General features: G+C 36.8%; 1 protein-coding gene across 1 annotated transcript in view; it reads right to left on the minus strand.

Annotated features, from left to right (window-relative positions):
- The window catches only part of LOC139114451 (low-density lipoprotein receptor-related protein 4-like), a 67878-nt gene that overhangs the window by 7900 nt on the left and 47219 nt on the right, over window positions 1-12759 (minus strand). The window contains exons 42-44 of the mRNA XM_070676199.1: window positions 12111-12337; window positions 2964-3161; window positions 445-641 (exon numbers count right to left, since the gene is read on the minus strand). Coding sequence (XP_070532300.1) covers window positions 445-641; window positions 2964-3161; window positions 12111-12337 — 622 coding nt within the window. The remainder of the gene's footprint in view (window positions 1-444; window positions 642-2963; window positions 3162-12110; window positions 12338-12759) is intronic.

Raw genomic sequence — 12759 nt, forward strand, 5'->3', positions numbered from 1 at the left:
ATGCAAATTCCTTACCTTGTAATCTACAACACTTTCACAACTATTTTAGAGATTTCTTATGATATGAGCGTTATTCAACGTGGTCATAGAGTCTAAATACAATAGTTGCAGTGACATGGACCACATGAGAAGCATCCAATTGGAAATGTGAATTTTTTAGCTTTGTTGTGTCTCTGTGCTTGGCCGTTTCCTGGTCTTTATGCTTTTCCCTTTTTTTCATTGCTTTGCAATTTCTGCTTGTTGTTTAAGCTCCTTGTATCTTTTCTATGCATATTCATATCCCAATTAAATATTTTCTAAAAATTCCCTAGCCAGTTGCCTGACTTTAAACTTGATTCACCTGGCAGTTTTGACCTTTCACCCCCTTAGGGAATGAGAGGATGACACCAACAAGGGTTACCATTGTTAATTGAGACTTTTGTCCTTGCGGAACACAACACTCACCAGGTTTCTGTCGAACAGGATGCATGACCACAATATCCATAGGATTTAAGAGACCACTTCGAACCACCTGTTGATCTTTACCAGTCCATTTGTTGGCCGACTCGATAGATTTGGTTGTCCAGTCTGACCAATACACTCTGTCCTCAAACACATCTATTGCAAAGGGATGGTGGACTGTTGCGTGCTTCAGAGTGGTCCTGCAATACCACAAGTCAGTAACATAGGGCCAAAGTCCCTGAAGCTACTATAGACATGGATACAAAATTAAGTATTTCCTGACTCTATGAAATTATCTCACTAAGGTCATCCTAGGGACCTGTAAACCAAATATTAAAGCTGTCTGACCAGTGGTTTTGAAAAAACAAGCGACTCAACAGTTGACAGAGCTCTGCTGTGTTATGTAGAGAATAACCTTTTGTGACACATGTATTGATGAAGAAGGTGGATATCTTTGATAGCTCATTTCAGGATGACCTGACCAAAAATGGAAAAAATTCCGTAAAAATACAGATTTGCATATTTCATCAGACTACGGTATATTAGTCTATAATAGCAAATAAACGAGAGTTAATTACATTCTAATTAAAGTAAACAAGACTTGCTTAAATCAAGATTTACGTCATAAAAAAACAGCATATCTGTCAGGTTATTAAGAATCTTGAGCTGGTTATCTTTTAATATCAGTATTTTCATTCTATTAACCAAGCACATTTTAACTTTCAAATTAACATTGTAAGTAAGTTCTGTTGAATAAGTTGAGACTGTACGTACTCAGAGAAAGCACACTGAAGAGACAAATGTTTGAAACTTAAGAAGTTCAAGGTCATCAAAAGCATCATAAGGAATCATGTTACACTTTCATTGCACTGTTTACACAGATTGCATAATTGCTATAAATAGCACATTAGGAATCTTACAGCCCAGCTTTACCATAAAAACCCTATCACTTTGACCACTCTTTTAATTGACCACTCTGTTTTCCTAAAAAAGTAATCTTATTCTATCCTTACCAAGTCAACCATAAATGGAAATTAGAACTTTCTCTGTCTCTATTTATTTGACCACCCTATCATGACAAACTATTATGAGCAATTTCTTTTAGATAACATAAATGGTGGTTCAGAATATATCAAAGTTGGGATTCAGGAAAGTTGCCTTTACATGTTTTAATCCTCGATTCACTATGAACTCTCAAAAAAAGTTGAACTTTTTGATAACTCCACACTAAAATTATTTTGGCTTTGATGATTTCCTAATTAATTGAATTATTTAAAATCATATTAATTATTTTTTTCTGGGTGAATTGATAGGGTTTATACAGTACAAGAATTACATACAATGTAAATCAAACTTTGACCAAAAATGACAAAAAAATTCCTTAAAAATACACATTTGCATATTTCATCACAATTTGAACAAATCTAAGTTGGGTTATCCTTAGGGACCTGTATACCAAATAACAAAGCTGTCTGACCAGCGGTTATGAGAAGAAGATTTTTTACCAAAACACCTTTTTTGGCATTAATTTGCCTATTTTCAACAATATCAAAAAATCAAAAAAAATAGTTTCTCAAAATCATATTTTTCATCTACACAACAAATATCAAATCAGTAAGTACTGCGGTTCTCAAGATATTTGAGTGGACGGATGCCTCACAAACGGACATACATACATACATACATACATACAGACTGACTGACGACGGACGCCAGACAGATACCCATCCCAATAGCTTCTATAGACTATAGTCGCTAAAAAACAAACAGGTAACAAACAAAGGCAGGTCAGTTTTAAACCCTTTGAATGCCAAAGTCAATATTTGTCTCCTCATAAAACATAATCAAGCCAATGTTTTCAAGATCCAGATAATTTTTTTAGACTTTTGCCAAAATTTTTGATCAAAAACTGTTGCCTATGAAAAGTGACGTCAATGTGGTCAAATTTCTAAAAACTTACAGAAAAGTTCATAAAAATTGGTAAAATAATGCACTTAAATTTTGGCAGGCACTATTGAAACACTCAAACAAAGAGTTAAAATACATACTAGAGATCAAGAGAAATAATTAATACAAAATTGTTCTTACTAAATATAGATCTCATGCCTCTGATTGCTTCAAAAAGTAAAAATAAAATTGTGAATATCAATGAAAAATTATTATAAAAAATATTATTGGATGTGTAATGCATCATCAGAAGCATACACATATACCACACTGAAACCTTATCCAAATTTCCTGATGGCATCTCCTGGAGTATTTTCAATACCTACATATAAGCGCAGAATTGAATGACTTTTTTGCGACGGTGTGACGGTGATAGTAGTAGTAGTAGTAGTAGTAGTAGCTGTTTATTATTGTGACTTGCAAACTCCATGAGTTGTCTATTCCAATAGGCTTGTAAGTCACAATTTAATTTAACATATAGAGAACAGTGGTAATCATGGAGTTTGAAATGACAAGAACAAATACAAAATGGTCATGCAAGCACAGGAAATTCCAAACTAAGGATATTGCCTTACCGGTCAGAGCCGTCCATATTGGAGTACTCAATCACATCGTGGCTGGCATCTACCCAGTAGAGTTTCTGCATGACATAGTCAATGGTGATTCCATTGGGAAACACCAGCTTTTCAGTGACAATGGCTTCCCTGTGTGTGCCATCCATCCAGGCTCTCTCTATCTTTGGTAGATTACCCCAGTCTGTCCAGTACATATACCTTACAAAATACAACCAAACAATACAGTATGCATGTACATACATAGCAGGGTAAAGTAAGAATTAATCTATATACAGACAAAATTCAGCTAAAGTCTTTTTGAAGAAATTTGTGTCCTAGTTTTTTAATAACTTCTCATTACCAACATCCATGTTTTTTAGGGGCCCAAGCCAACCGGCTGGGCCCCTATTGGTTTTATAGGAATTCAACTTTCTTCTACTTAGGGGCCCAAGCCGACCGGCTGGGCCCCTATTGTTATTGCTCGAGTTCTACTATTTAGGGGCCCAAGCCGACCGGCTGGGCCCCTATTGTTATTGCTCGAGTTCTACTATTTCTTCTTCCTCTTCTTCTTCTTCTTCTGCCGTTTCTTTGTCAACCTAGATCTCTTAAACGGCTGAACGAAAACTTCTCAAACTTGCAGGACTTATTGGTATCAATTAGTACTCGTGCACCTGACCCTTGAAATTTTCATTGGTCACGTGACCTGGCGGCCATATTGGATTTTCCAAAAACCTAGAAATGGCTTCTCCAGAATACCCAGGGGTCTAGTCGATTTGAAATTTTTTGTATAGCAAGCATGGCCTAAGGTCTTGAGAATTTGCCAATAAAATCGCATGCGGTCACGTGACCTTGGCCGCCATATTGGATTTTGAAAAATACCCATTTAATCTTTAAAAATCTTCTTCTCCAGAACCAAAACACCGATTCGACTGAAATTTCACATGTAACATCTTAAGTGTGATCTCTTTCAAGTTTGCGAAAGGCGTTTTGATCGGTCACATGGTTTGGCCGCCATATTGGATTTTGAGAAAATCGTGATTTAATCTTCAAAAATCTTCTTCTCTAGAACCAACACACCGATTCGACTGAAATTTGACACGTAACATCTTAAGTGTGATCTCTTTCAAGTTTGCGAAAGGCATTTTGATCGGTCACGTGGTCTGGCCGCCATATTGGATTTTTGCGAAAATCGTGATTTAATCTTTAAAAATCTTCTTCTCTAGAACCAACACACTGATTCGACTGAAATTTGACATGTAACATCTTAAGTGTGATCTCTTTCAAGTTTGCGAAAGGCGTTTTGATCGGTCACGTGGTTTGGCCGCCATATTGGATTTTGCTAAAATCGTGATTTAATCTTTAAAAATTTTCACCTCCAGAACCAACAAACACAATCGACTGAAATTTGACATGTAATATCTAAAGTGTGATCTCTTTCAAATTTGCGAAAGGCGTTTAGATCGGTCACGTGGTCTGGCCGCCATATTGGATTTGAGAAAATTGTGATTTAATCTCTAAAAATCTTCTTCTCCAGAACCAACACACCGATTCGACTGAAATTTGACATGTAACATCTTAAGTGTGATCTCTTTCAAGTTTGCCAAAGGCATTTTGATCGGTCTCGTGGTTTGGCCGCCATATTGGATTTTTCGAAAATTGTGATTTAATCTTTAAAATCTTCTTCTCCTTAACAAACACCGATTTGACTGAAATTTTGCATATACCATCTTAAGTGTGATGTGTTTCAAGTTTGCAAAATGCGTTTTGATCAGTCACGTGGTTTGGCCGCCATATTTGACTTTCCCTAAAATTAAATTCCAAGTGAAACATACAGTAACTATTCGATGATGTTCAAAATCCTACTTTTTGAAGCTCGAATTTTGCACATAATATCATTAGTGCAAGATTTTTCAACCATGTTAACCGCTTGGGCCCCGCCAACGCTGCTTGCAGCTTTAATTAGGGGCCCAAGCCTACCGGCTGGGCCCCTATTGGTTTTATAGGAGTTCAATATTTAGGGGCCCAAGCCTACCGGCTGGGCCCCTATTGGTTTTATAGGAGTTCAATATTCTTCTTCTTCTTCTTCTTCTTCTTCTTCTTCCGCTCTTTTTTTGTCGACCTAGAACTCAATCACCGCTTACCGCAAACTTCTGAAACTTGCAGGGCTAATAGGTACCTATGAGATCTCGTGCACCTGGGTATAGAAATTTCGAATAGTCGCGCGACCTGGCGGCCATATTGGATTTGCGAAAAATACCGACTTAATTTTAAAAATCTTCTTCTCCAGAACCAACATACAGATTTAGCTGAAATTTTACTCATGTCATCCTTAGAGTGATCTCTTTCAAGTTTGCGAAAGACGTTTGGATCGGTCACGTGATTTGGCCGCCATCTTGGATTTTACGAAAATCGCAATTTAATCATTAAAAATCTTCTTCTCCAGAACCAACACACCGATTTAACTGAAATTTTACTCATGTCATCCTTAGAGTGATCTCTTTCAAGTTTGCGAAAGACGTTTGGATCGGTCACGTGATTTGGCCGCCATCTTGGATTTTACGAAAATCGCAATTTAATCATTAAAAATCTTCTTCTCCAGAACCAACACACCGATTAAACTGAAGTTTTACTCATGTCATCCTTAGAGTGATCTCTTTCAAGTTTGCGAAAGACGTTTGGATCGGTCACGTGATTTGGCCGCCATCTTGGATTTTACGAAAATCGCAATTTAATCATTAAAAATCTTCTTCTCCAGAACGAACACACCGATTTAACTGAAATTTTAATCATGTCATCCTTAGAGTGATCTCTTTCAAGTTTGCGAAAGATGTTTGATCGGTCACGTGATTTGGCCGCCATCTTGGATTTTACGAAAATCGCAATTTAATCATTAAAAATCTTCTTCTCCAGAACAAACACACAGATTTAACTGAAATTTTACTCATGTCATCCTTACAGTGATCTGTTTCAAGTTTGCAAAAGACGTTTAGATCGGTCACGTGATTTGGCCGCCATCTTGGATTTTACGAAAATCGCAATTTAATCATTAAAAATCTTCTTCTCCAGAACGAACACACCGATTAAACTGAAATTTTACTCATGTCATCCTTACAGTGATCTCTTTCAAGTTTGCGAAAGACGTTTGGATCGGTCACGTGATTTGGCCGCCATCTTGGATTTTACGAAAATCGCAATTTAATCATTAAAAATCTTCTTCTCCAGAACCAAAACACTGATTTAACTGAAATTTTGCTCATGTCGTCCTTAGAGTGATCTCTTTCAAGTTTGCGAAAGACGTATTGATCGGTCACATGATTTGGCCGCCATCTTGGATTTTACGAAAATCGCAATTTAATCATTAAAAATCTTCTTCTCCAGAACAAACACACAGATTTAACTGAAATTTTACTCATGTCATCCTTAGAGTGATCTCTTTTAAGTTTGCGAAAGACATTTGGATCGGTCACATGATTTGGCCGCCACATTGGATTTTCGAAAAATCGCAATTTAATCATTCAAAAACTTCTTCTCCAGAACTAACACCAAAATCTTTTCGCAAACTTTATAGGCCACACTACTAGATGCTATATAATAAATTTCAAGGAAATTAACCAGGCAGTTTTTGAGAAGAAAATTTTTAAAGTATTATTTTTCTGATTTTTCAATGACCTTTGACCTCCCCTATACCTCTGCAGCTAAGCTATACAAATGGCTTATTCTGGCCTATGTAAGAGTCATATCTAATTCTGGGCAATCTAATAGAGCAAGAGGTCAGATTTTTGGTATATAGGGATAACTACGAAAAACAATTTTTTTAACAAAATGTCACATGACTTAGATGACATTTGACCTAAAATATACATATACGTCCATAACTTTGGAACCACAAGTGCTACATCCTTCATATTTGGTAGGATGGGAGACCTCATGGTGCCATATCCGGTACCTCATTAAATATGCACATATCTAATTTTTGGCAAGCCAATAAAGCTAGAGGTCCGATTTTTGGTATATAGGCATAACTTAGCAATACAATTTATTTGACTAATTGTCATGTGACCTCAATGACCTTTGACCTTAAATATAGGTATATGTTCATAACGAAGTAACCACAAGTGCTACACACTTCATATTTGGTATGATGGGAGACCTTATGACAACAAATACTGTACCTCATTAATTATGCGCATATCTAATTCTGAGCCAGCCAATAGAGCTAGAGGTCTTATTTTTGGTATATAGGGATAACTTAGCAATACAATTTTTTTGACAAAATATCACGTGACCCCGATGACCTTTGACCTTGAATAAACGTATATGTCCATAACTCAGTAACCACAAGTGCTACAGCCTTCATATTTGGTATGATGGGAGACCTTATGACACCACATCCTGTACCTCATTAATTATGCGCATATCTAATTCTCAGCCAGCCAATAGAGCTAAAGGTCTGATTTTTGGTATATGGGGATAACTTAGCAATACAATTTTTTTGACATAATGTCACGTGACCTCGATGACCTTTGACCTTGAATGTACGTATATGTCCATAACTCAGTAACCACAAGTGCTACAGCCTTCATATTTGGTATGATGGGAGACCTTATGACACCATATCCTGTACCTCATTAATTATGCGCATATCTAATTCTGAGCCAGCCAATAGAGCTAGAGGTCTGATTTTTGGTATATAGGGATAACTTAGCAATACAATTTTTTTGACATAATGTCACGTGACCTCGATGACCTTTGACCTTGAATATACGTATATGTCAATAACTCAGTAACCACAGTGCTACAGCCTTCATATTTGGTATGATGGGAGACCTTATGACACCATATCCTGTACCTCATTAATTATGCGCATATCTAATTCTTAGCCAGCAATAGAGCTAGAGGTCTGATTTTTGGTATATATTGATAACTTAGCAATAAAATTTTTTTGACAAAATATCACGTGACCTCGATGACCTTTTTGACCTTGAATATACGTATATGTCCATAACTCAGTAACCACAAGTGCTACACCCTTCATATTTGGTATGATGGAAGACCTTATGACACCACATCCTGTACCTCATTAATTATGCGCATATTTTATTCTGAACCAGCCAATAGAGCTAAAGTCTAATTTTTGGTATATAGGGATAACTTAGCAATACAATTTTTTTGACAAAATATCACGTGACCTCGATGACCTTTGACCTTGAATATACGTATATGTCAATAACTCAGTACCCACAAGTGCTACAGCCTTCATATTTGGTATGATGGGAGACCTTATGACACCACATTGTGTACCTCATTAATTATGCGCATATCTAATTCTGAGCCAGCCAATAGAGCTAGAGGTCTGATTTTTGGTATATAGGGATAACTAAGCTTTACAATTTTTTTGACAAAATGTCGTGTGACCTCGATGACCTTTGACCTTGAATATGAGTATATGTCCATAACTCAGTAACCACAAGTGCTACATCCTTCATATTTCGCCGCCATATTGGATTTTACGTAAAACATGCAATTCCCACTGACAAGTACAGTAACTATGAGATGATGTTCAAAATCATACTTTTCCAAGATCGAATTTTGCACATAATATCATTAGTGCAAGATCTTTCAACCATGTTATCCGCTTGGGCCCCGCAAACGCTGCTTGCAGCTTTAATTTAAAATCTTCTTCTCCAGAACAAACACACCGATTTAACTGAAATTTTACTCATCTCATCCTCAGAGTGATCTCTTTTAAGTTTGCGAAAGACATTTGGATTGGTCACATGATTTGGCCGCCATCTTGGATTTTATGCGCATATCTAATTCTGAGCCAGCCAATAGAGCTAAAGTTCTGATTTTTGGTATATAGGGATAACTTAGCAATACAATTTTTTTGACAAAATGTCACGTGACCTCAATGACCTTTGACCTTGAATATACGTATATGTCCATAACTCAGTAACCACAAGTGCTACACCCTTCATATTTGGTATGATGGGAGACCTTATGACACCACATCCTGTACCTCATTAATTATGCGCATATCTAATTCTGAGCCAGCCAATAGAGCTAGAGGTCTGATTTTTGGTATATAGGCATAACTTAGCATTACAATTTTTTTGACAAAATGTCACGTGACCTCGATAACCTTGACCTTGAAAATACGTATATGTCCATAACTCAGTAACCACAAGTGCTACACCCTTCATATTTGGTATGATGGGAGACCTTATGACACCACATCCTGTACCTCATTAATTATGCGCATATCTAATTCTCAGCCAGCCAATAGAGCTAAAGGTCTGATTTTTGGTATATAGGGATAACTTAGCAATACAATTTTTTTGACAAAATGTCACATGACCTCGATGACCTTTGACCTTGAAAATACGTATATGTCCATAACTCAGTAACCACAAGTGCTACACCCTTCATATTTGGTATGATGGGAGACCTTATGACACCACATCCTGTACCTCATTATTATGCGCATATCTAATTCTGAGCCAGCCAATAGAGCTAGAGGTCTGATTTTTGGTATATAGGGATAACTTAGCAAGACAATTTTTTTTGACATAATGTCACATGACCTCGATAACCTTTGACCTTGAATATACGTATAAATCAATAACTCAGTAACCACAAGTGCTACAGCCTTCATATTTGGTATGATGGGAGACCTTATGACACCACATCCTGTACCTCATTAATTATGTGCATATCTAATTCTGAGCCAGCCAATAGAGCTAGAGGTCTGATTTTTGGTATATAGGCATAACTTAGCATTACAATTTTTTTGACAAAATGTCACATGACCTCGATGACCTTTGACCTTGAAAATACGTATATGTCCATAACTCAGTAACCACAAGTGCTACACCCTTCATATTTGGTATGATGGGAGACCTTATGACACCACATCCTGTACCTCATTAATTATGCGCATATCTAATTCTGAGCCAGCCAATAGAGCTAAAGGTCTGATTTTGGTATATAGGGATAACTTAGCAATACAATTTTTTTTGACAAAATGTCACATGACCTCGATGACCTTTGACCTTGAAAATACGTATATGTCCATAACTCAGTAACCACAAGTGCTACACCCTTCATATTTGGTATGATGGGAGACCTTATGACACCACATCCTGTACCTCATTAATTATGCGCATATCTAATTCTGAGCTAGCCAATAGAGCTAGAGGTCTGATTTTTGGTATATAGGGATAACTAAGCTTTACAATTTTTTTGACAAAATGTCACGTGACCTCGATGACCTTTGCCCTTAAATATGAGTATATGTCCATAACTCAGTAACCACAAGTGCTACATCCTTCATATTTCGCCGCCATATTGGATTTTACGTAGAATATGCAATTCCCACTGACACGTACAGTAACTATGAGATGATGTTCAAAATCATACTTTTCCAAGATCGAATTTTGCACATAATATCATTAGTGCAAGATCTTTCAACCATGTTATCCGCTTGGGCCCCGCCAACGCTGCTTGCAGCTTTAATTCTTCTTCTTCTTCTTCCGCTCTTTTTTTGTCGACCTAGAACTCAAACACCACTTACCGCAAACTTCTGAAACTTGCAGGGCTAATAGGTACCTATGAGATCTCGTGCACCTGGGTATACAAATTTCGATTGGTCACGTGACCTGGCGGCCATATTGGATTTTCCAAAAACTAAAAATGGCTTCTCCTGAATACCCAGGGGTCTAGTTGATTTGAAATTTTTTGTATAGCAAGTATGGCCTAAGGTCTTAAGAATTTGCAAATAAAATCGCATGCGGTCACGTGACCTTGGCCGCCATATTGGATTTTTGAAAAATACCAATTTAATCTTTAAAAATCTTCTTCTCCAGAACCAAAACACCGATTCGACTGAGATTTCATATGTAACATCTTAAGTGTGATCTCTTTCAAGTTTGCGAAAGGCGTTTTGATCGGTCTCGTGGTTTGGCCGCCATATTGGATTTTGAGAAAATCGTGATTTAATCTTCAAAAATCTTCTTCTCCAGAATCAACACACCGATTCCACTGAAATTTGACATGTAACATCTTAAGTATGATCTCTTTCAAGTTTGCGATGCGTTTCGATCAGTCACGTGCTTTGGCCGCCATATTGGATTTTTGCAAAAATCGTGATTTAATCTTTAAAAATCTTCTTCTCCAGAACCAACACACCGATTCAACATTAATTTGACATGTAACATCTTAAGTGTGATCTCTTTCAAGTTTGCGAAAGGCGTTTTGATCGGTCACGTGGTTTGGCCGCCATATTGGATTTTGATTAAATCGTGATTTAATCATCAAAAATCTTCTCCTCCAGAACCAACACACCGATTCCACTGAAATTTGACATATAACATCTTAACATTTCAAGTTTGCGAAACGCGTTTTGAGCGGTCACGTGGTCTGGCCGCCATATTGGATTTTTGCGAAATTCGTGAATTAATCTTTAAAAATCTTCTTCTCCAGAACCAACACACTGATTCGACTGAAATTTAACATGTAACATCTTAGGTGTGATCTCTTTCAAGTTTGCGAAAGGCGTTTTGATCGGTCACGTGGTTTGGCCGCCATATTGGATTTTCCGTCAAATATTAAATTCCAAGTGAAATGTACAGTAACTATTAGATGATGATCAAAATCCTACTTTTTCAAGCTCGAATTTTGCACATAATATCATTAGTGCAAGATTTTTGAACCATGTTAACCGCTTGGGCCCCGCCAACGCTGCTTGCAGCTTTAATTTCATTTTACCTTTACTGCACATGAGTCCATGACATGACTATGTTATTTAATTTAACCCTTTTTTGTCACCTTTTAGAAATATACTCCAGTCAATTTTTGTCATAATTTTGATAACAAACTGTAGCAAATGAAATTTGATGTCCATTTGGTCCAAAATTATAAACCAATGACAGAAAAATTCATAAAAATTGGTAAAAATGTTGGTCTAAATTTTGGTGGGAATAATAACAGCACTCAAAGGGTTAAAACAAATCATAATTGGACTAATAAAACCTATTCAATTTATAGTAAGAAATACAGAACAGAACTTGATTATGGAACAAAATTACGTTCACATCATCTCAAGATGTTTTGAATCAGTATTCAAATGAAAAATGTTCAAGTGAGAGCAAGTACACAATATTAGCTTACCCACTGTTGGGGTCAAGCGCAATACCCCTTGGTTCATCCAAATCCTGATCTATTATTTTACTTTGGTGAAGTCCCGACAAAGTACAGACACCAATCATATCGATACCAGTGTTGGTATAGTACAAGTTCCTGCCGATCCAGTCCACAGCCAAGCCTTCAACAATTTCTACTCTCTTCAACAGGACTCTTATCTCCTCGGATGATTTGCCTGCCCTCTCAATGGTGCCCTGTCAGGACAGTGAAGGTATCTTGACTTGAACATGTATTATAGTGGTAAAAGCCATAGTGTATCCAAGCAATTACAAAAACGTAGCTCAAATTTAATCTATTCTATTCTGATCGATAATGTTAATTCTTTTAAGGTAGTATGTCCCTTGAAAGTGAAAGACAATATTTTGCTCAAACTCTCAACCTTCAACCTTTCTCTTGCCAAAGAATAAAAGTAAGGGGTAACTGTGCAAAATTTGATACTAGAGAGAAAAGTTACCTAACTATTTTCTGATATTTGAAATTCAAAATGGCCGCCTCTCTATGTTAACTCTTTGGGGGAAAAATAAAATTTTTGATTTTCAAAAAACTTAGACAGTGAAAACTTTTCTTACACCAAGAGCTTTAAATGAGCCCCCTAGTGGTAGATCAGAATAGAACT

Source organism: Ptychodera flava, chromosome 16 (assembly GCF_041260155.1).
Source record: "Ptychodera flava strain L36383 chromosome 16, AS_Pfla_20210202, whole genome shotgun sequence".
Classification (NCBI taxonomy): Eukaryota; Metazoa; Hemichordata; class Enteropneusta; family Ptychoderidae; genus Ptychodera; species Ptychodera flava.